The following is a 24,076-nucleotide window of genomic DNA, read 5'->3' on the forward strand; positions in this document are numbered from 1 at the left end:
AAGTCGCCTAGCCTGAATCCTGTTTAGCTCAAATCCTTCTGACTGTGCGTCGCACGGGTAGCTGGAGAAGGAAGTGGCAAATGAGTGAGATTATCCACGACTACGCAAGAGCAACCTACCGGTGGTTACCGTACACAGGCGATTCAGACGGAGCGAACAGGTTGCTGGCTAGTAGAAAATGGGCAACGTTGACTCCAAACTAAACTTCAGAAAAGCTGTGATACAACTGACAACCAAAACACAGGTTTGTTGAAATAATAACTCTCTTTAGGGTAGCTATGGCAGAGCTTTTAAATATTTATGAACAGTTCTGTTTTTCAAGATACAAATAGCAATTCCAGTGTGACAGATGGTAGCCTACAAGTTGTAGTTGACACATGGATGAGAGGGTGGATAAATATGGTAAGGGTTACCATCTGTCCAAAAACAGGGTTTACTGGTTTGTCTAAATGTAAACGTTTAATTCAAATGTAGGCATAAGGGATATATATGTATGTATATAATATATATATATATATATATATATATATATATATATATATGAACTGACAATTAGATTAATTATTATAAGTACTGCACATTTGTGTTATAGAATTGTAGACTCATAACTTGGCAACAATGTTTCTATTTTGTAATCAAATATAACATTGTAATCGTACTTCTGTAGTTATAATATAAACCCCACCAAGAGGCTGAGGCGGATCTGATGCAGAGCTATAATGAGATGCAGGTCTGGATACAGTTCATTTAGTGCCTGCTGTTGTGGCCGACACTTGAATTGATCAGTTGCACGGTTTACCCAACAATTCAGCTGTTTGAAAAGACAAAAAAAAAAGTGTTAGTCTAGATAACATTACCAGCTACATTTCTGATGATGTGGTTGTTGAATGTCTGAATGTTATGATTCAATGTGGCTGATTTTTAATGTGGGCTGAAAGACATTTAAAGTTAGGCAAATAAGCATCAGTCTAAACTGCAGTGTTGGGGTTATATTTACTCTGTCATCAAGGACGTTCTGGAAAGATCTTAGACCAACTGGTATTATAATAGAAAATGCAAATCAGGAACATGTGAAGTAGGCCAGCAGCTGTTGTAGTCCGGTTTCCCGGACACCCAACCTGACCACCCACCCATCCTGGACTAAAAAGCAATAAAGAATCTCACTTAAATCTCACTTAAAGTGATTAAGTATTATGTATCCGGGTAACCGGCCCCTGATGTTTATTTCTGTCTATATTTAACTGTTTTTCTCCTCCTGTAGGCTATAGCCAAGCAGGTCTCTGTCCTCCTGTAGGCTACAGCCAAGCAGGTCTCTGTCCTCCTGTAGGCTATAGCCAAGCAGGTCTCTGTCCTCCTGTAGGCTATAGCCAAGCAGGTCTCTGTCCTCCTGTAGGCTATAGCCAAGCAGGTCTCTGTCCTCCTGTAGGCTATAGCCAAGCAGGTCTCTGTCCTCCTGTAGGCTATAGCCAAGCAGGTCTCTGTCCTCCTGTAGGCTATAGCCAAGCAGGTCTCTGTCCTCCTGTAGGCTATAGCCAAGCAGGTCTCTGTCCTCCTGTAGGCTATAGCCAAGCAGGTCTCTGTCCTCCTGTAGGCTATAGCCAAGCAGGTCTCTGTCCTCCTGTAGGCTATAGCCAAGCAGGTCTCTGTCCTCCTGTAGGCTATAGCCAAGCAGGTCTCTGTCCTCCTGTAGGCTATAGCCAAGCAGGTCTCTGTCCTCCTGTAGGCTATAGCCAAGCAGGTCTCTGTCCTCCTGTAGGCTACAGCCAAGCAGGTCTCTGTCCTCCTGTAGGCTATAGACAAGCAGGTCTCTGTCCTCCTGTAGGCTATAGCCAAGCAGGTCTCTGTCCTCCTGTAGGCTATAGCCAAGCAGGTCTCTGTCCTCCTGTAGGCTATAGCCAAGCAGGTCTCTGTCCTCCTGTAGGCTATAGCCAAGCAGGTCTCTGTCCTCCTGTAGGCTATAGCCAAGCAGGTCTCTGTCCTCCTGTAGGCTATAGCCAAGCAGGTCTCTGTCCTCCTGTAGGCTATAGCCAAGCAGGTCTCTGTCCTCCTGTAGGCTATAGCCAAGCAGGTCTCTGTCCTCCTGTAGGCTATAGCCAAGCAGGTCTCTGTCCTCCTGTAGGCTATAGCCAAGCAGGTCTCTGTCCTCCTGTAGGCTATAGCCAAGCAGGTCTCTGTCCTCCTGTAGGCTATAGCCAAGCAGGTCTCTGTCCTCCTGTAGGCTACAGACAATCAGCTATTTCCTGTGGTCGACAGTCAAACAGCTCTCTTTCCTCCTGTAGGCTACAGTCAAGCAGGTCTCCATCCTCCTGTAGGCTACAGCCAAGCAGGTCTCTATCCTCCTGTAGGCTACAGCCAAGCAGGTCTCTCTATCCTCCTGTAGGCGACAGCCAAGCAGCTCTCTCTCTCTCCTGTAGTCGACAGCCAAGCAGATCTCTCTCTCCTGTAGTCGACAGCCAAGCAGGTCTCTCTCTCTCCTGTAGTCGACAGCCAAGCAGGTCTCTCTATCCTCCTGTAGGCGACAGCCAAGCAGCTCTCTCTCTCTCCTGTAGGCGACAGCCAAGCAGCTCTCTCTCTCTCCTGTAGTCGACAGCCAAGCAGATCTCTCTCTCTCCTGTAGTCGACAGCCAAGCAGCTCTCTCCTCCTGTAGGCGACAGCCAAGCAGCTCTCTCCTCCTGTAGGCGACAGCCAAGCAGCTCTCTCCTCCTGTAGGCGACAGCCAAGCAGCTCTCTCCTCCTGTAGGCGACAGCCAAGCAGCTCTCTCCTCCTGTAGGCGACAGCCAAGCAGCTCTCTCCTCCTGTAGGCGACAGCCAAGCAGCTCTCTCCTCCTGTAGGCGACAGCCAAGCAGCTCTCTCCTCCTGTAGGCGACAGCCAAGCAGCTCTCTCCTCCTGTAGGCGACAGCCAAGCAGCTCTCTCCTCCTGTAGGCGACAGCCAAGCAGCTCTCTCCTCCTGTAGGCGACAGCCAAGCAGCTCTCTCCTGTACGCGGATGTATCTGATCCCTGTCTGTTGCCTCATCTCCCCCAGCCCGTGGAGGCTACGGACCATGCCTTCTGGGACCAGTTCTGGACGGATACTGCCACTACTGTCCAGGATGTGTTTGCTCTGGTGCCGGCAGCGGAGATACGAGCTGTCAGAGAAGAATCTCCCTCCAATCTGGCAACCCTCTGTTACAAGGTAATGTAGGCTGTGTGTGTGTGCCTGTGTGTGTGGATGTGTTTAATTATACTTGTGGGGACCATAAGATCGCACAAGAATACTAAACAAACAAATATTTGACCAACTGGGGGCGTTTTGTTAGTCCCCACAAGGTGAAATGCTATTTCTAGGGGGTTTAGGTTTAGAATTAGTGTTAGGGTTATAATTTAGTTTTGGATTAGGAGCTAGTATAGGTTCTGGGGTTAGGTTTAGGGGTTAGGGAAAATAGGATTTTGAATGGGATTGAACTGTGTGTGTGTGGCCCTTAACACTCGCACCCATATACGGGTTGAAAATGGCAGATTTGGACATTGACAAGCGCCTAAATATAAATGCAGTGGCTGTACAGTAACATGCTATACATGACGTCAGAGCTCAGTGGCTGTACAGTAACATGCTATACATGACGTCAGAGCTCAGTGGCTGTACAGTAACATGCTATACATGACGTCAGAGCTCAGTGGCTGTACAGTAACATGCTATACATGACGTCAGAGCTCAGTGGCTGTACAGTAACATGCATGACGTCAGAGCTCAGGGGCTCCGCTTCACAGCTCTGTATGGGTTTTGACTGACAGACGTTCTGAACTTGAGCACCTCGGGTGACAAGTTGACCCATCCCTCCCTCTAATTGGACAACTCTTGCACCTTTTTGGTTGTCTGAGTGAGGGAAATACTGTAAATTAAGAGGATTTGATTAGATCTTCTAAATGTATTTTGAAAGATGAGACGTTGAAGATTCTAAGAAATATCGCTTTGATGTCATACAAGTAAGCAAAAACACCTGTGAGTCCAAACGTGCACTTCACATTTCCTCATCATAAAACTCATGTAATGTACAGAGTCAACGTTTATGATCTCTGTGTTTTGATGTACAGCTACATGATGACATGGCGTTATACCCTGGGTTGTCCTGAACATAATGAGCCTATGTTTGTCCTATTGTGAAGAACATTTGCCACGGGCCATGCATCTGAATGCACAAATGACTCCATTCTATGTGGACCAAAAGTACGATCTGCTTCTCTGAATCCTCTACTGAAAGCCTAACACTGTAAGATCGTATTTTTATCATTTAGCAAGTCATGTTGTAATAGAACAACCTTTCAAATGATGCCCACCTGACCCACATTGCGGTTTATAATGGACCGTTTTTGGGTTGCGTAAACAACAGTGGGCATGCAGGGTTGTGTTCCAAACCTAACATCTACAAGTGTCCCCGCTCTAGTTCCTCAACAGCACAGCTAGGAGAGCTCAACAAACAACATGCAGGGTTGTGTTCCAAACCTAACAGCTACAAGTGTCCCCGCTCTAGTTCCTCAACAGCACAGCTAGGAGAGCTCAACAAACAACCTGCAGGGTTGTGTTCCAAACCTAACAGCTACAAGTGTCCTCGCTCTAGTTCCTCAACAGCACAGCTAGGAGAGCTCAACAAACAACATGCAGGGTTGTGTTCCAAACCTAACATCTACAAGTGTCCCCGCTCTAGTTCCTCAACAGCACAGCTAGGAGAGCTCAACAAAAGAACCTTATAGTTGAAGACTCTTTTATGAGTCATAAGTGCATTGAAATTACTTGGGAACTGTGGACACTTTGGAGAGGTGTGTGTGTTGGGCCACTTGGAAACACCAGTTAGTTCTCTACTCAAACCCTCGTCATTGTTTTCGTCTTATGTTGCACCTACCCCACATTTCCCAAGAATATTCTTCGAATGTTACTGAATATATCCAGAGTATTTTCAGATTTCGTTATCAACAAATGCAGCAAAAAAGTACAGTAAATATAAAATCAATAGTGTAATGTTTGGATTCAGTCTTGTCAGGTGAACAGGTGAACCTCACCTTTTAGTCTAATACTTTTCCCCATAATCTTTCCTTTTGATTGTTACCATGGTTATACATATGCGGTCCATATTTCTTCTGTAAGAAACATTTCAGGCCTCCCGAGTGGGGCAGTGGTCTAAGGCACTGCATCGCAGTGCTAGCTGTGCCACTAGAGACTCTGGGTTCAAGCCCAGGCTCTGTCGCAGCCGGCCGCGACCGGGAGACCCATGGGGCGGCGCACAATTGGCCCAGTGTCGTCCGGGTTAAGGGAGGGTTCGGCCGGCAGGGATGTTCTTGTCCCATCGCGCACTAGCGACGCCTGTGGCGGGCCGGGCACAGTGCACGCTGACACGGTCACCAGGCATACGGTGTTTCCTCCGACACATTGGTGCGGTTGGCTTCCAGGGGGAAGTTGGCATTGTATCAAGAAGCAGTGTGGCTTGGCTGGGTTGTGTTTCGGAGGACGCACAGCTCTCGACCTTCGCCTCTCCCGAGTCCGTACGGGAGTAGCAGCGATGAGACAAGACTGAAACTACCAATTCAATACCACAAAATTGGGGAGAAAAAGTAAATTAATAAAGTAAAAAAAAAAAATTCAATGTAGCCTTAACCATATAGGCTAATTCCCAGGAGATGTAAGGGTTAACCTTTTTGTTGTTGTCTACCTTGGATACAGTTGAGGAAGTAGCACAATGCAAGTAGTACAGTAACATTACAGTGGATGTATTCTGAGTGTGTTTAGTGGTGCTGTACTGTAACAGGTGTATTCTGAGTGTGTTTAGTGGTACTGTAACAGGTGTATTCTGAGTGTGTTTAGTGGTGCTGTACTGTAACAGGTGTGTTTAGTGGTGCTGTACTGTAACAGGTGTATTCTGAGTGTGTTTAGTGGTGCTGTACTGTAACAGGTGTATTCTGAGTGTGTTTAGTGGTGCTGTACTGTAACAGGTGTGTTTAGTGGTGCTGTACTGTAACAGGCGTATTCTGAGTGTGTTTAGTGGTGCTGTACTGTAACAGGTGTATTCTGAGTGTGTTTAGTGGTGCTGTACTGTAACAGGTGTATTCTGGGTGTGTTTAGTGGTGCTGTACTGTAACAGGTGTATTCTGAGTGTGTTTAGTGGTGCTGTCCTGTAACGGGTGAGTTTAGTGGTGCTGTACTGTAACAGGTGTATTCTGAGTGTGTTTAGTGGTGCTGTACTGTAACAGGCGTATTCTGAGTGTGTTTAGTGGTACTGTAACAGGTGTATTCTGAGTGTTTTTAGTCGTGCTGTACTGTAACAGATGTATTCTGAGTGTGTTTAGTGGTGCTGTACTGTAACCGGCGTATTCTGAGTGTGTTTAGTGGTGCTGTACTGTAACAGGCGTATTCTGAGTGTGTTTAGTGGTGCTGTACTGTAACAGGTGTATTCTGAGTGTGTTTAGTGGTGCTGTACTGTAACAGGCGTATTCTGAGTGTGTTTAGTGGTGCTGTACTGTAACAGGCGTATTCTGAGTGTGTTTAGTGGTGCTGTACTGTAACAGGAGTATTCTGAGTGTGTTTAGTGGTGCTGTACTGTAACAGGCGTATTCTGAGTGTGTTTAGTGGTGCTGTACTGTAACAGGTGTATTCTGGGTGTGTTTAGTGGTGCTGTACTGTAACAGGTGTATTCTGAGTGTGTTTAGTGGTACTGTAACAGGTGTATTCTGAGTGTGTTTAGTGGTGCTGTACTGTAACAGGTGTGTTTAGTGGTGCTGTACTGTAACAGGTGTATTCTGAGTGTGTTTAGTGGTGCTGTCCTGTAACAGGTGTGTTTAGTGGTGCTGTACTGTAACAGGTGTATTCTGAGTGTGTTTAGTGGTGCTGTCCTGTAACAGGTGTGTTTAGTGGTGCTGTACTGTAACAGGTGTATTCTGAGTGTGTTTAGTGGTGCTGTACTGTAACAGGCGTATTCTGAGTGTGTTTAGTGGTGCTGTACTGTAACAGGTGTATTTTGAGTGTGTTTAGTGGTGCTGTCCTGTAACAGGTGTGTTTAGTGGTGCTGTACTGTAACAGGTGTATTCTGAGTGTGTTTAGTGGTGCTGTACTGTAACAGGCGTATTCTGAGTGTGTTTAGTTGTACTGTACTGTAACAGGTGTATTCTGAGTGTGTTTAGTGGTGCTGTACTGTAACAGGCGTATTCTGAGTGTGTTTAGTGGTGCTGTACTGTAACAGGTGTATTCTGAGTGTGTTTAGTGGTGCTGTACTGTAACAGGCGTATTCTGAGTGTGTTTAGTGGTACTGTACCGGTCAGGTGTTCCATCTGGGTTTCCTTCTAATATGTCTCTTGTGGGTGTTCAATAGAAAGAGGGACTGAGCATGTGTGTGTTTGACCCTTTTCTGTATGTGGTTACCTTGGAGTCCATTGGTTACCTTGGATACAGTTGGTCTGAAAGGAATGCTAGTGTTTGCTGTTCACAGTTAAGGTGACTCTAAAGGCTTTATTACTGCAGCAGATGGACAGAACTGTTGTAAGTTGAATTTTATGCCTGTGTCGAACCTCAAGGGTCTACTCTATAATACCTCAAATGGAAACACTTGTATAAGCAAGAAATGAAGCCGTTTGTGTGTGTGTGTGTTGTGTTGTACTCACTATACATGTTAATGTGTCCATTCCAGGCAGTGGAGAAGCTAGTCCAGGGGGCTGACTCTGGTTGTCCCTCAGAGAAGGAGAGACAGATCGTCCTGAGCTGCATCCGTCTGCTCACACGTATCCTACCGTATATCTTTGAGGACGCAGACTGGAGAGGCTTCTTCTGGTCCACCGTGCCTGGTGCTGGGAGAGCTGGGGTAAGTGTACTGATCTCCTCATCTTGGCTGAGGTTAAACGGACCAGAACGGCACCATTCCAATAGAGATAAGAAATGCTGTGCAGATGTGTTCTGTGCTACCTTAGCCCATTGGACATTGAGCCCTTTTGAAGTTGTGATTTCATCATACATGCAATTTGTGTATCGGTTTATCAGAGGTCATATTAATTACTATTAGTTTGATTGAGACTCACTTGTCTGTTCCCTTCATTTTTGTCTCCCCTTGGCAAATTAAGAGGGATGCACACTGCCAAGGATGCTAGCCTCTGTCTCCCCTTGCTAGCCTCTTTCTCAAGCTTTCTGGCAGCTTGAGTTGAAAAGATTGCCTGTTACGCAATCCATTAAATGAACTCAGTCTCTCAGAATCAGTGTGTGTTCGCTTCTCCCTATGAACTTACATCAGCATGCCTGCTATGTCTCTACAGAGAGAGACGTGATTGGATCAGACTAGTGAGTTCATGACTGCTTCACCATAGTCCTTACCCAGCACTGTCACTGACTGAACAAATCATTTAATTTCTGGTTGAATTACTTTATGTACAGTTAGATGTACTTGTTTACAGATCATTGGATAGAGGATTGTTTTTCTCATGGTGAAAAGCATGCTGGGAAATTAGCACCCAAGATTCACTGTGTAGTGGGTTGGAGAGCAGACAGACACAGAAATACTATTCTTTCCCAGCTCCGTGTTTGATCTTTCATCACCCTTTTCAGCTTTGTATAGATCAGATCTTCTACTTGGATCTGTGAGTTCCCCACTCTGGTACTGTCTGGACCCCACTACTGCAGCTACTGCTGTGTTGTCTGGTGGGAACTGTGTCTTTTCAGGTTTTCAAAGCTCTGACCTGCCAGTGTTGTAAGATCTGACCAAGCAGGGTTGTGTTCATTAGGGCACAACTTACACACACTTTTTCAAACATCTTGATAACACACAACAACAACAAAAAAATGTTTGTTGATTTTTTTGGACCAGATTATGTTGTGCCTCCCCATTTCAGTCTGTTTTCATGCCTAATGAACACTATCCTGAGGTTGAGAGAGCTCTTTGAGTCGGGGATTTCCTTCTCCCTTAATGTCTACTAATTGTTGAGCCAGCTGGGTCTCCTGTTACCTGGCCTGAAGAGCACCTCAGCCTGCCTGAACAGTGCTCATATTGTGCCCCCTTCCCTCTTGCCTCCCATGCATCCCTCCTGGACAATGGTTGAATTGAAGAGGTATTGGATAACCTTTTAATTAAAGTGAGAGGCTGGATGGGTGAATGGTGAACTATTATGGGAATGGGTGTGAATGCAGAATGGCTGTAGCAATCAATGAGGAGGCATTCTCTACTACACTCTGATTTTGGACTGGTTGGGATACTATGGTTATAAAATAGTCTTGATATTTTTCTGTCACATTCTTTATGCAGTTCTACTGAGCCCATCATATACTACAGTAATAATATATAAATGTACTTTTAGTACGTCAATGACATGTTTCCTGTGACTGAGCTCTTTCTCTGTCTCCAAGCAGGATTTATTGATTGTTTTATTTCCCAGTTAAAGAAAACACATACATTTTAAAAAAATGTGACAGGGATAACACAGTCAGACTTACAGTATTTCCATAGTGGTTCCTAAAGTACATGGAGCAAAACAACCAACACGTTGTTAAAGGGGATACTTTGGGATTTTGGCAATGAAGCCTTGTTATCTACTTCCCCAGAGGCAGAGGAACTCGTGGAAACCTTTTTTATGTCTCGGAAGAAGTAAGTTAAAGGTAGTTTCACGAGCCAATGCTAACTAGTGTTAGCACAATGACTGGAATTATATTTATTTATTTAACTAGGCTAGTCAGTGAAGAACAAAATCTTGTTTTATAATGAAGGCCTACCCCGGCCAAAACCGGACCACGCTGGGCCAATTGTGCGCCACCCTATGGGACTCCCAATCACGGCCGGATGTGATGAAGCCTGGATTCGAACCAGGTACTGTAGTGACAACTCTTGCACTGAGATGCAGTGCCTTAGACCGCTGTGCCACTCGGGAGCCCCAGTGTTATTTGGGTATCTGTTAGCATGCTAGCGGGTACCCATAGACTTAGTCTCTGCGCTAACGCTAGTTAGCAACTTACTTCAAACTGTACGCAGAGACAAAAAAAATTGTATCCACGAGTTCATCTGAAAATGGTCAAGCTCGTAGAGTCAAGACCACATGATGTAAGTGATCAACCCCCCCCCCCAGATCTAGAGAATATTCCGAAAGCTCTCTGCCTAGGTGAACTCACAGTGCCATGGGAACCACGGACCGAGGATGAAGGTGGTGAGGAGGAGGAGAAGAATTGGATTGTGTCTTAGGAGAAGGATGATGATGATGATGTCTTCCAGCAGGATGAAGGTGATGATGATGATGGAGCGAGGCCCCTGGCTGAGTCTCTCCTCCTGGCTGTATCTGACCTGTTTTTCTGTCCAGACTTCACCGTCCAGAGCCACAAGAGGACAGGCTCGGTGAGTAACCCCCTCAACTTCGGACAAACACTCTTGAGAGAAATTTGTCTTGACCAGTGTTCCTCTCGTGAGAGGAGGAAACAGATAATACAAACTGGTCAAGTAGTTTATCGTTATTTATTTTTTTGAGGGGCCAAATTGTAATTCAAGATCTGTGCACATAAAGGACATTTTTGCGGATATTTGCACGGAACCCAAGCTAGGATTGGTCCGTAAGTGAACACAATGTCCCAGAATGTCTCCTCTGTGCAGGAAGTGGTTCAGGGTTAATGAGTGACTCCAGTGCACAGCGGGAGCCGTGTGAGGTGTGGCCCTCGGTCATGTTTGTCAACTGGGCTGAGAAAGGAGGAGGGTGTTAGACACTCCTTATCCACTGAGCAAACACCTATATGATGTTGTTGGCTGGACAGGGCCCAATGGTGTTAGGCAAGGCTGTGAAATAAAGACCCTCCTAATCCCCCAGTTGATCACTCACTCACAGATACACACACACACAGAACGTCTCTCACTTCCATGGTTAGAGGCAACTATTGAGAGTGAATCCTATCCTGCAGGACTGACTACACAACACTGTGCACTGAACTCTCTCTTAATATAGTAATCTATGAAGATTAACAATGAGGCTGCTGCTGACAACTAGGTTCTAGTACAATGTATTCAAATGTCTGCCTGGCTGCCACAGTTATCTCTCTCTCTGGTGTTGTAGATTGGTCAAGTCAGGTGAGTGCTCCACTCCGGTGGAAGGAAGTGTGAACAAAAGATACGTCCCAAATTGCACCCTATTCGCTATATAGTGCTCTACTTTTAACCAAAGCCCTATGGGCCCTGATCAAAATTTTGTGCACTATATACAGATGTAGGATCTTAATTTGACCTGTTTTGTCACAGGAGGGAAATAATCCCGCAGCAGGAGGATTTTAATGTCTGAAGAAATATTTGGAATCGGAGGCAGCTGGAAGCGGTGTTTGTATACAATGCAGTACCATACCTACATTTTACCTGAGACAGTTCAAGTAACCTATCTAGGCTACGTACAGGCTACAGCGCGTCTCTTGGGAATTCTTATGTGGATTATAATATATGGACATATTTGTAGGAGGTAGATGCATTTTTTGTTAGGGGAAATGTAATTGTTTTTTATTACATGTTCAAGGCAACCAATAGGAAAAATACATTATTGGTGGCCTCAGTGTCTGTCGCTTACAGCCGCTGACCCTGGTACACACGTGCCAGAGTTGGGTTAGAATCCCACCCTCCCCCTATCTTCTCCGTCTTTCCAACACTGTTCTCTCTTTTCAATAAAAGCTTTATGAAAAATGAACTACAGTAGGAGTGGGACTGAGCCACTCCTTAAAAAATGACTGAAAGAAAGAATTAATCATTGGACAAATAACAATTAGATTGTGAGTGCACTTCCAACATAACACATGATTTATAAATAATACAAGGTAGGCTAAATTGATTCATAGAACATGCACAGACCTTAGCAAGCAACAGTAGATGCTATTGCTAACTGATTCCACCATTGAAAGAGAGAATTATTATTTTTTAAACAATGAACTCTATGCTGAGATTTAGCTTCTAAGCCTCCAATACATTGCAAGTTTGCCTTAAAAAATAATGTTTAGGTTTTGATTCACACTCTGAATGAAGAGGAGTAGTTTCACCATTGGATCGTAAACTTTTCAATTCATTTAGATAGACTAATATAGGCTCACAGGTTCACCCTGCATCCATCCCCCTGGCTGGCCCATCAGGCTGTTTGTCTCTGTTAAACCACTACTGTAGTACCATGCTCCATTTATATCAGTCACCCGTTCATGACCGACGGGCCCCGATGCGTTGTAGTTCATGATTCAGCTCTCTCCGCCACAGCTCTCTCCGCCACAGCTCTCTCCGCCACAGCTCTCTCCGCCACAGCCCTCTCCGTCACAGCCCTCTCCGTCACAGCCCTCTCCGTCACAGCCCTCTCCGTCACAGCCCTCTCCGTCACAGCCTTCTACCCTCTGCTGATATGAATAAACCATGGCCCACTGTCTCCTTTGTGACCTCAGCACTGTCCCATTTTGACAATCATGAATTCTTCACATGACCCATTGTGCAGTGAACTATGGTTTGTACCATGTTTAGTTAACCAAACAATAATTGTTCTACGTTTTATGGAGTGTAACATTAAAATGGAATTGCTGCTAGACTAGGCTTGAAGGTCACCTCGGTGTTCTTCCCTTCCCCAGGACACAGCGGAGGACATGCAGTCCATAGACAGCTGTGAGTACATCTGGGAGGCAGGGGTGGGGTTCGCTCAGTCCCCCCCACTCAACTACACCCACGACCTCAACAGGTGAGACCCAGGGAAGATGGAGAGGTGGGCATCCCTGAATTACTAGATCTACTACTTGTGTAGGATAGGTATAATCAATATGGCGACAATTCCACTTGGTTCATCGGGGGCAAGATGAAACTCTCACCACGTTACGTACACCTATCCAGCCCTCTCAAATCTACACAAGTGTCTAGAGGGGACTCTGAGTTGATTTAGAGATTCTATTTCCTATTTTCCTCTCCACTGTCCTGGTCAGGACGGAGCTGCTGAAACTGCTGCTGACCTGTTTCTCTGAGACCATGTACCTGCCCCCCTCTGCTGACAACAACATCCTCAACCCCTGGGTTACCTTCTTCTGCGCTACAGACAACAGGTAACACACACACACACACACACTCACTCACTCACACATATACACTCTCTCACTCACACACACACTTTATGACTGAAGATTGAGATTTGGTCTGAAGAGTGTGTTACACTAATCCTAACCTCTTTCTCCTCCTCCCAGACATGCCCTGCCTCTCTTCACGTCTCTCCTCAACGTGGTGTGTGCCTATGACGCAGTGGGTTACGGTATCCCCTACAATCACTTGATGTTCTCTGACTACAGAGAGGTGTTGGTGGAGCATGCTGTCCAGATCCTCATAGTGACTCTGGAGCACGAGGCCGGGCCAGCCGCAGCCCAACACAGCCTGGACCACTCTGCCTCCGTCATGGAGGACCTAGAGGTAAAAGAGAGAGAGCCTGATTCTCAAGTCCCCTTCTTGTGGAGATCTGAGAGAACTGGGTTCCTAAGCAACATGGTGGTAGTTCCATCTTGCCTCTGGTCACGTGGAATTGTTGGTTGTTGTATCTGTTATCATAATGTTTCTCTTCCTTGTGTTCTCAGCCTGTGGGACCAGACAACCTGTTTGTAAACTACCTGTCCAGGATCCATAGGGAGGAGGTAAGACACTAACGTACACTGTTCAAACGGGCAATCCAGAACCATGTGACTCTGGGTCAATCACATATCCTTTTTTTAAACCCTTCAAGTCGCAGCACATTTTGAAAGGAGAGTTTGTTGTTGTCTTTCTCCAGGACTTCAGCTTCATTCTGAAGGGTCTGGCCAGACTGATGACCAACCCTCTGATCCAGACCTACCTGCCCAACTCAGCCAAGAAGATCCGCTTCCACCAGGAGCTACTGGTGCTCTTCTGGAAGCTCTGTGACTTCAACAAGGTTCGGACTGGTGCACTAGTACCTGCATCCCATCATTCCTAAATTGAAGGATACAACAGTGCTGTATTAGCCTTTACTAGGACCGTATTACCTCCTCACCGGCAGTCACGGTGACCGTATTACCTCCGCACCGGCAGTCACGGTGACCGTGTTACCTCCGCACCGGCAGTCACGGTGACCGTGTTACCTCCGCACCGGCAGTCACGGTGACCGTGTTACCTCCGCACCGGCAGTCACGGTGACCGTATTATCTCCGCACCGGCAGTCACGGTGACCGTATTACCTCCGCACCGGCCGTCACGGTGACCGTATCACCTCCTCACCGGCCGTCACGGTGACCGTATTACCTCCACACCGGCCGTCACGGTGACCGTATCACCTCCGCACCGGCCGTCATGGTGACCGTATCACCTCCGCACCGGCCGTCATGGTGACCGTATCACCTCCGCACCGGCCGTCATGGTGACGGTATTACCACCACACCACCAGTCATGTTTCATGACTGAAGTAAAAATTCCACTAACGGTAATCTCCTCTTATGCACTCATGTTGGTAGTACCCAACTCACTGATGACCATCATGTTGCTAATAGCCTGCTACTCAGGGCTCTATTGTCCCTCCATCAGGTCCTAATGGCCTGCTACTCAGGGCTCTATTGTCCCTCCATCAGGTCCTAATGGCCTGCTACTCAGGGCTCTATTGTCCCTCTAACCACTCGGACATGAATGCAATCGGAAATCACATCAAACACATCTTTGGTTAAAGATGTCTTTGGTTAAAGATGTCTGATTTTAAGATGTATTTGGTATGTGATTCGTCGAGGCTGTACTCCAAAATGTAACTAATTCTAGTAATCGCCCTTGAGTGTAGACTGTATTATTAAGTATACTGGATAGACTGGTTACGTTATGATGCGCTCCAAAATGTATATCCCTGAGTCTGGGAGAGAACATTTAGCCCTAGGCCATGCTTTTTGTTCATTGATTGTGCATTGCAGCTTACAGAGTTCGCCTACAATTATAATGAATTTGTATTTGATTTTGAATAGCCTTGAATAGCTTCTATTTTCATATAGGCTGGCACATTACCTTTAGCTACAGAATATCTCACTACAGTGAGTTTCCATCTCCTCCTCCTCTCTCCTTCATTCCTTTCTCGAGCACACAGAGAGATGGGCTGTCACCGGTTTAATTAAATATGTTTTGTTGTGAAAACTATCAATGTTCCCAAACAGATTTCACTTCATTTCCCCAAATGAACCACTAGTTAGCTGCAGGAACAAGGTTGGAGGGCCCATGGCATACAGAGTTTGGGTGGAATATCACCTGTCGAGTAGGAAGAGGCTGCATGCTCCTCAAACAGTGGTTGGTCGATGCTTGGAGTGAAATAACCGGAGTAGCTTACCTGGCATGATTTGAAAAAACAAACTAACAGGAAAGCGGTGTCGTGTCTTTACTATGGATTAAATGATATGACATGCTATTTTATAAAATCTATTCTCTGTAATTAATATTACCTGATTTAAACTAATCATGTAAATGTAATTAACTAGGAAGTCGGCACCACGGAAGAATGTTTATAGAGCGGTTGTCTTCCGAATAAACTCTTAAAGACCTGGTAACCTTTTATATCAATAGCAGTCAATTATTAATCGTCACCTTATTCAGTCTCATCTGAACATCGTAAAATTCTTGGTTATCTTCACGAACCCTGGCTAACAAGTTGAATCAGCAATACAAAATTGTTTAATTATTTATTTACTAAATAACTAAATAATCACACAGAATGACATATACACAGGATGGATCATACATTGATGACTAATTATGTCATAAAAGAAAACGTCCCTAGTGGACAAAACCTATACGATGGCTGGTTACACAAAGAAAGGGGGTTGGGTTTGAATGATAGAGCGGGAAGACTGAGGTACTAAAGGATTGGGTCTCTATCGGATCTTATGAAGCTACGCTATCGTAAATACAGAATCTTATGCATTCTAAATAACCGCCCATTCGGCAAAGGAAAATGCAAGAAATATATTTACTCTGAGCTGCGCTTTGATAGATTTGTCGAAGATGGAAGGCTGGGTTGCCCAGCAGAGATCTCCCTTGTCCTTTGAAGAATATTTCTGGGCGGATACGTTGTAGTCTGTCGTCATGTGGTAGAACGAATACGTTGTAGTACTCTGTCGTCGGTTGGCAGAACTGATACGTTGTAGTACCCTGTCGTTCTGAAGAGATTGTCCGTCCTTTCCTAGGCCACGCACGTTTGCAGCTGCTGCTGATAACTCAACGTCTAGGATGTATCACTTCTTTAGTGAATAAGAGTTCAAAGTTCATACCAAGTTGCCATACTATAAGCTCTTGCTATATTCTGGCTGGTATAGTCGAAATTCATCCTTCCAGCGTGGCGATCGTCACCTCTACGTTGAAATTCGCCCTTTTAAACGTATGGACATCAGTCCTCACGTCATAGGGAACACAATGTTAATTTCATTAGGTTGTAGTCGTTCAACCATTCGCAACCAGAGCTCACGCTGAGGTTAGCTTAGTCCGCCGTGAATTGGTTCACTTGGGCGTGGCCACTGAGTGAGCATATTTTACTTATGAAAACAATTCTCATATTAAAACTAAATTACATTTAATCTTTTCACAAATAGTTTCACATTTAAGCATTTAAATTGCACTACAATTCCATGTGAATCTGATGACTAGAATGTGTAGACTTTCCAAGATACAGTTTGTCATCCTATCATCATATATAATTTCCCAGACAACAACTGATCTGACATCATATTCATTTTAAGTACCGACGGATACTTTCAACTGGTTGGATTACCGAAATATTGTTCCGTTCCCAACCTTTTGACGTTACCATACTCACTCTATGTTAACAAAGGGGTTTCCAAGAGTAGAGCAAGAAAAGGGGGAAAGGTATTTATGGGGGTCATAAACCTCACCAACAGGGCAACGTCATGACAACGGCCTACATTCGCTATTCCAGTCAAACAGAGAAAAAGTATTTTTTTCCCCCCTCCCCTGTTCTTGCCCATTTGATAATGGGCCATTCTAAATCTAAACAAATTTTACATACACAATATATACAAAAGTATGTGGACACCCCTTGAAATTAGTGGATTCAGCTATTTCAGCCACACCCGTTGCTGACAGGTGTATACAATCGAGCTCACATAGAACGCTGAGAGGGTTGTCTGTAGAACGCTGAGAGAGTCGTCTGTAGAACGCTGAGAGGGTCGTCTGTAGAACGCTGAGAGGGTCGTCTGTAGAACGCTGAGAGGGTCGTCCTGTAGAACGCTGAGAAGGTCGTCTGTAGAACGCTGAGAAGGTCGTCTGTAGAACGCTGAGAGGGTCGTCTGTAGAACGCTGAGAGGGTCGTCTGTAGAACGCTGAGAAGGTCGTCTGTAGAACGCTGAGAGGGTCGTCTGTAGAACGCTGAGAGGGTCGTCCTGTAGAACGCTGAGAGGGTCGTCCTGTAGAACGCTGAGAGGGTCGTCTGTAGAACGCTGAGAGGGTCGTCTGTAGAACGCTGAGAGGGTCGTCCTGTAGAACGCTGAGAGGGTCGTCTGTAGAACGCTGAGAGGGTCGTCTGTAGAACGCTGAGAGGGTCGTCCTGTAGAACGCTGAGAGGGTCGTCCTGTAGAACGCTGAGAGGGTCGTCCTGTAGAACGCTGAGAGGGTCGTCCTGTAGAACGCTGAGAGGGTCGTCTGTAGAACGCTGAGAGGGTCGTCTGTAGAATAATGTGGCATATCACACCTATCCACCTCAACACTTCCTGCATCACATTCCTCTACCCTTCTGCCCTCAGCACTGTGCCATCTGTTCATCTGTGTGCTTCGTACACGCCTCGACGCGTCGCACATTGATTACATCCTCCTCTGTCTCTGATGGGGAATGCACTGAGGAGATGCCTATACGTGTTTACCTCCCAAATACAGATTTGATGTTTTAATGTGTTTCATCACCTGAGTGACATTTGCAGCTTCTCTAGAGAACACGTTTTTAAAAAGATTGTGATAATGGTCTTTTTTTAAAACTTTGACAAGTATTGTCTATTGTCTGTGTCTGACGTCTGGGGGTCTGACATTTTTAAGTACAGTATTGATGTTCCTAACTGTTTCCACAAAGTACAAGCGAGAATATTCATATAATATTGAAGCTCACTATGTTAGTGCCTTTTGTTGATCTCGTTTATCCTACAAACTTGCTATTTATGTGTTTCAGAAGTTCCTGTTCTTCGTGTTGAAGAGCAGTGATGTTCTGGATGTCCTGGTGCCCATCCTGTTTTACCTGAATGATGCACGGGCTGACCAGTGTGAGTCACACAGAGCTGTGTGTGTGTGTGTTTCTTCTTCTTATATGTACTCTGTGTGTGTGTGTGTGTGTGTTTCTTCTTCTTATATGTACTCTGTGTGTGTGTGTGTGTGTTTCTTCTTCTTATATGTACTCTGTGTGTGTGTCTGTGTGTGTTTCTTCTTCTTATATGTACTCTGTGTGTGTTTCTTCTTCTTATATGTACTCTGTGTGTGTTTCTTCTTCTTATATGTACTCTGTGTGTGTGTGCAGCTCGTGTGGGCCTGGTACACATCGGTGTGTTTATCGTGCTGCTGCTGAGTGGAGAGAGGAACTTTGGTGTGCGTCTGAATAAACCCTACTCTGTACGAGTCCCCATGGACATCCCTGTGTTCACTGGAACACATGCTGATCTGCTCATAGTGGTGAGTAGAGCTGTCTGAGCCACGTCTCAATGCTTCCCTGGATGCCGAGGGATGGATAGGAGGATGGATGGAGGGAAGGGATGGGATGGGAGGATGGGATGGGAGGATGGATGGATGGATGGAGGGAGGGATGGGAGGATACAGTAGCATGCTCTGAAGGTCATTGGTTACCGACGGCAGAGGCACAAAACAATTATGGCAGGGAGGATGGATGGCAGGGAGGATGGATGGCAGGGAGGGAAGATGGGAGGATACAGTAGCATGCTCTGATGAAGGTCGTTGGTTACCGACGGCAGAGGCACAAAACAATAATGGCAGGGAGGATGCATGGCAGGGAGGATGCATGGCAGGGAGGGAGGATGGATGGGAGGGAGGGAGGATGGGAGGATAAAGGTCTGATGCTCTGATGAAGGTCGTTGTTTGCCGGCGTGCAGAAAAAAACTGATCATAGTATGATATACAGTATTAACATAACTGTCTGTACGCTGGTGGATCATCTGCCTCATGGCAGTCTTCATATGTGATTGTCTAGATCTTCCACAAGATCATCACTAGTGGACATCAACGCCTGCAGCCCCTCTTTGACTGCCTGCTCACTATTGTAGTGAACGGTGAGTGCTCAGAGATACAATATAATACTACTATTCTATTTCAATCTCTGGGTGAGTGTCTGACTGTCATTGAAATGGTCGCCACCTGTTGGCTGCATCTGGATACTGCAGGTTATTGACACCAGTACATCACCATCCTCCACAGTGTCTCCTTACCTGAAGAGTCTGTCCATGGTGGCAGCTAACAAGCTGCTCCACCTCCTGGAAGCCTTCTCCACCAACTGGTTCCTCTTCTCTGCCTCCCAGAACCACCATCTTGTCTTCTTCCTGCTGGAGGTCTTCAACAACCTCATCCAGTATCAGTTTGATGGTAAAACCGGGCTCTAGTTAGCTCAGGTCCCAGATCTGATTGTGCTTTCTTGTCAGACATGGCAATAAGTGACAAGGAGTCGTCAAGACGGCACAAAGTGATCTGGGACCCAGGCTCTAGTCTCATGTTGTCAGACATCACACAGTAGTAAAGCAAATCTAGAATGGTTGTGGTCGAGAGGCTGGCTCCGACTCCTCCAAAGACATTAGACCTAGCATTGACTGGGCAGTATGGGAACGGTGCCCTCTCTTGGTGGACAATGGGATTGCATCAACATGACTGCAGCGAAATGACCAGAACATAACCTGCCAGACTGACACTATTTAAAAGCTCCTTTTCCCTACTTCTTTCTGGAGTGTCTCTCTTTTTAAACTTTGACATGATAAACCTGCCCAGTAACTGTCCTTCTCCACGCAGGTAACTGTAACCTGGTGTACGCCATTATCCGTAAGCGTAACATCTTCCACCAGCTGGCCAATCTGTCCTCTGACCCAGCCACCATCCACAAGGTAGAGAGAGGTGCTTTCTAAATCAGATCCAATCACATTTTATTGGTCACATACACGTGTTTAACAGATGTTATTGGTCACATACACGTGTTCAGCAGATGTTATTGGTCACATACACGTGTTTAACAGATGTTATTGGTCACATACACGTGTTTAACAGATGTTATTGGTCACATACAAGTGTTTAACAGATGTTATTGGTCACATACACGTGTTTAACAGATGTTATTGGTCACATACAAGTGTTTAACAGATGTTATTGGTCACATACACGTGTTTAGCAGATGTTATTGGTCACATACACGTGTTTAACAGATGTTATTGGTCACATACACGTGTTTAACAGATGTTATTGGTCACATACACGTGTTTAACAGATGTTATTGGTCACATACACGTGTTTAGCAGATGTTATTGGGGGTGTAGCGAAATGCTTGCGCTTCTAGTTCCAACAGTGCAGTAATATCTAACAATTTCACAACATATACCCAATATACACAAATCTAAGTAAAGGAATGGAATTAAGAATATAGAAATATATGGACGTGCAATGTCAGAGCGGCATAGACTAAGATATAGTATAAAATACAGTATTTACATATGATATGGGTAATGTAATGCAAGATGTGTAAACATTATTAAAGTGACTAGTGTTCCATTTTTATTAAAGTGGCCAATGATTTCAAGTCTGCATGTAGGCAGCAGCCTTTCTGTGCTAGTGGTGGCTATTTAGCAGTCTGATGGCCTTGAGATAGAAGCTATTTTTCAGTCTCTCGGTCCCAGCTTTGATGCACCTGTACTGACCTCGCCTTCTGGATGGTAACGGGGTAAACAGGCAGTGGCTCAGGTGGTTGTAGTGCTTGATAATCTTTTTGGCCTTCCTGTGACATCGGGTGCTGTAGGTCTCCTGGACGGCAGGTAGTGTGCCCCCGGTGATGCGTTGTGAAGACCGCCCTCTGGAGAGCCCTGCGGTTGTGGGCAATGCAGTTGCCGTACCAACGTAGAACTCTATCCTCTTGCATAAAACAGTAAAAGGAGGCTTTAAGCCAACGGTCAATATTTTCCCCCATAGTTAAAAACAAAAAGTTGATGTAGTGTGTTGTGAGTGATCCATGTGAAATGTACTTTAAATAAATCTGACTTGAGAAAGCAGTTGGTCACATAACATGTAAAGTGGGTCAGTAGTCACTTTGCGTTGCTGAATAATCGTATTTTCCATTCTTCTAACAAGGCCCTGCAGATGAAGAAGAGGAAGAAGACTACCACAGCCGTTATCTCCCGTATCAACTCCCAGGAGACCGTCTCCATGGAGGGGTCCCGACCGGCCGTCCCAGCTGAGCCAGGGACACTCAAAGCCAGTCTCGTGGCCATACCAGGTACCCCTCTTCTTCTGGAGCTCTCCATGCATGCCTGTATTTTGCAAAGCACATTTCCCTATGGTATGTTAAGGTTTTTATATTTAATTCTATTAACTGGGCTTGCCGGGTTTCCACTCAACTATCACTAACTTACTAACTGCAATTCTCTCACCCCTTTTATAAGAAAAACAGCACTTGGTTTCTTTTAAGCCGTACCAAAATAATTAGTTTTGTTTCATTGTTAGAAACCATTGAAACGTTCCCTAAGGGTCTTTGTTGATGTTTTGTCCCTGTAGCTATTGACAAGCTGACAGAGAAGGCTCAGGTCTCTGAGGATGGCACCATGGTCTGTCTCCAGCACATGACCACTGACCAACACACCCACGCTCCGCAACACACCCACTCTCCCCAACACACCCACGCTCCGCAGTCCTCTGCCGCTGACACCAGTGGTATAGCTGGAGCCAGTGACACAGAGTCCAACTCGGGGAGAGATAACGAGGTAAGAGCTCTGAATGTGGAGACATATGAACGCAGCTCACTGGAAAGCAAGTCTTGTGGGAATCATTTAGAGTGAAGTTATATACAGGACAAAATAACTTGTCAGAGAGATATACAGTATGTTACTGCTCAGTGACATTAAGATTGAGCCTGGAGACTAATGGTTCCTTTTCTTCCTATCAAGGAGGCCTTTCAACCAGAGTCAGAGCTGGCCAGAAGTCGTTTGTCCAGTGTATCATCATCAGCTATGAACTGGAACCCCACTCCAGACTGGGTAAGAGCCCTCCCTCCCTCCCTCCCTCCCTCCCTCCCTCCCTCCCTCCCTCCCTCCCTCCCTCCCTCCCTCCCTCCCTCCCTCCCTCCCTCCCTCCCTCCATCCATCCAGCCATGTCTCCCTCCATCCATCCAGCCATGTCTCCCTCTATCCAGCCGTGTCTCCCTCCATCCATCCCTCCCTCCCTCTATCCAGCCGTGTCTCACTCCATCCATCCCTCCCTCCCTCTATCCAGCCATGTCTCCCTGCATCCATCCATCCCTCCCTTTATCCAGCCATGTCTCCCTCATCCATCCATCCATCCACCCATCCCTCCCTCTATCCAGCCATGTCTCCCTCCATCCATCCAGCCATGTCTCCCTCTATCCAGCCATGTCTCCCACCATCCATCCCTCCCTCCCTCTATCCAGCCGTGTCTCACTCCATCCATGTCTCCATCCCTCCCTCCCTCTATCCAGCCGTGTCTCACTCCATCCATCCCTCCCTCTATCCAGCCGTGTCTCACTCCATCCATCCCTCCCTCTATCCAGCCGTGTCTCACTCCATCCATCCCTCCCTCTATCCAGCCGTGTCTCACTCTATCCAGCCATGTCTCTATCCAGCCATGTCTCCATCCCTCCCTCCCTCTATCCAGCCATGTCTCACTCCATCCCTCCCTCCCTCTATCCAGCCATGTCTCCATCCCTCCCTCCCTCTATCCAGCCATGTCTCACTCCATCCCTCCCTCCCTCTATCCAGCCATGTCTCACTCCATCCCTCCCTCCCTCCATCTAGCCATGTCTCCCTTCCTCTATCCAGCCATGTCTCCATCCCTCCCTCCCTCTATCCAGCCCTCCCTCCATCTATCCCTCCCTCCCTCTATCCAGCCATGTCTCCATCCCTCCCTCCATCCAGCCATGTCTCCCTCCCTCCCCCTCAATCATACAGTACATTCACAGCTGTGGTGTTATGTACATCATTGGTAAGATCCCTCTCTCCTAATAGGTCGTGACCTCTTCTCCCTTCTCTGTACTGTTTTCTACTAGGTCCAATCCTGGAAGAGTAAGCTTCCTCTCCAGACTATCATGAGGCTGCTACAAGTTCTGGTTCCTCAGGTGGAGAAGATCTGCATAGACAAGTAAGAGACGAAGATCCTAAGGGAAATGGAGAGGTTATATTTCCTGATTTTTGGTTGTGGAACCCTAAGTGTTCCCGAAAACTGAGAGCTTAGAAAAAGACGTGTCTATGACTGACAGAATCAATAGGATTGTGATCTTTCTTGATTGTGGAACCCAGAAGTGATCAGAACACAGTGATCAATAGAATTCACTAGAATTAGATTAGCATAGATGAGAGAGACTACATTTATGGATATTACCTGCCCAAGGACTGCTGTTGAAAATTAGCCGGCTGGCTAAAACTGGCACCTTTTACAGTAATGTTGATTTTAATGTGCACCGTCCCTGTAAAACTAAATGTACTAAAGTAAGTTAAGTGACATGTTTATCTCCTCCAGGGGTCTGACCGACGAGTCAGAGATCCTGAAGTTCCTGCAGCATGGGACCCTGGTGGGCCTGCTGCCTGTACCTCACCCCATCTTAATCAGGAAGTACCAGGCCAACGCGGGCACCGCCATGTGGTTCCGCACATACATGTGGGGAGTAATCTACCTACGGTAAGCAACATGGGCCAAATGAAAAGAGAAACATTAAGATATTTACAATGGTTAATGATGGTGATAATGTCAATAGTCGCAAAGTACCCAATTGGCATAATTGAGTAAAAGTATAGATACCTTAATAGAAAGTTACTTAGGTAAAAGTGAAAGTCACGCAGTAAAATACTACTTGAGTAAAAGTCAAAGTATTTGGTTCTAAATATACTTAAGTATCAAAAGTACATGTAATTGCTCAAATATAC

The 24,076-nt window shown here is 45.9% G+C and overlaps 1 protein-coding gene across 3 annotated transcripts in view; it reads left to right on the plus strand.

Annotated features, from left to right (window-relative positions):
- LOC139580363 (protein HID1-like) overlaps positions 1-24,076 on the plus strand; it is a 27,683-nt gene continuing 3,607 nt past the window's right edge. Inside the window, exons 1-19 of one of the 3 annotated variants that reach the window (XM_071408975.1) lie at positions 1-244; positions 3,029-3,178; positions 7,656-7,826; positions 10,212-10,331; positions 12,566-12,672; positions 12,911-13,027; positions 13,166-13,385; positions 13,547-13,603; positions 13,738-13,878; positions 18,121-18,211; positions 18,463-18,614; positions 19,147-19,225; positions 19,371-19,535; positions 19,953-20,044; positions 21,276-21,420; positions 21,699-21,904; positions 22,088-22,177; positions 23,203-23,294; positions 23,673-23,831. In XM_071408975.1, the coding sequence (XP_071265076.1) occupies positions 179-244; positions 3,029-3,178; positions 7,656-7,826; positions 10,212-10,331; positions 12,566-12,672; positions 12,911-13,027; positions 13,166-13,385; positions 13,547-13,603; positions 13,738-13,878; positions 18,121-18,211; positions 18,463-18,614; positions 19,147-19,225; positions 19,371-19,535; positions 19,953-20,044; positions 21,276-21,420; positions 21,699-21,904; positions 22,088-22,177; positions 23,203-23,294; positions 23,673-23,831 (2,420 nt within the window). In that variant the 5' untranslated portion in view covers positions 1-178. Of the gene's footprint in view, positions 245-3,028; positions 3,179-7,428; positions 7,508-7,655; positions 7,827-10,211; positions 10,332-12,565; positions 12,673-12,910; positions 13,028-13,165; positions 13,386-13,546; positions 13,604-13,737; positions 13,879-18,120; positions 18,212-18,462; positions 18,615-19,146; positions 19,226-19,370; positions 19,536-19,952; positions 20,045-21,275; positions 21,421-21,698; positions 21,905-22,087; positions 22,178-23,202; positions 23,295-23,672; positions 23,832-24,076 lie in introns of those variants that run through there. The other 2 variants (XM_071408976.1, XM_071408977.1) reach the window with 2 other exon arrangements.

The sequence above is a fragment of the Salvelinus alpinus genome, chromosome 7 (genome assembly GCF_045679555.1).
Source record: "Salvelinus alpinus chromosome 7, SLU_Salpinus.1, whole genome shotgun sequence".
NCBI classification, from domain to species: domain Eukaryota; kingdom Metazoa; phylum Chordata; class Actinopteri; order Salmoniformes; family Salmonidae; genus Salvelinus; species Salvelinus alpinus.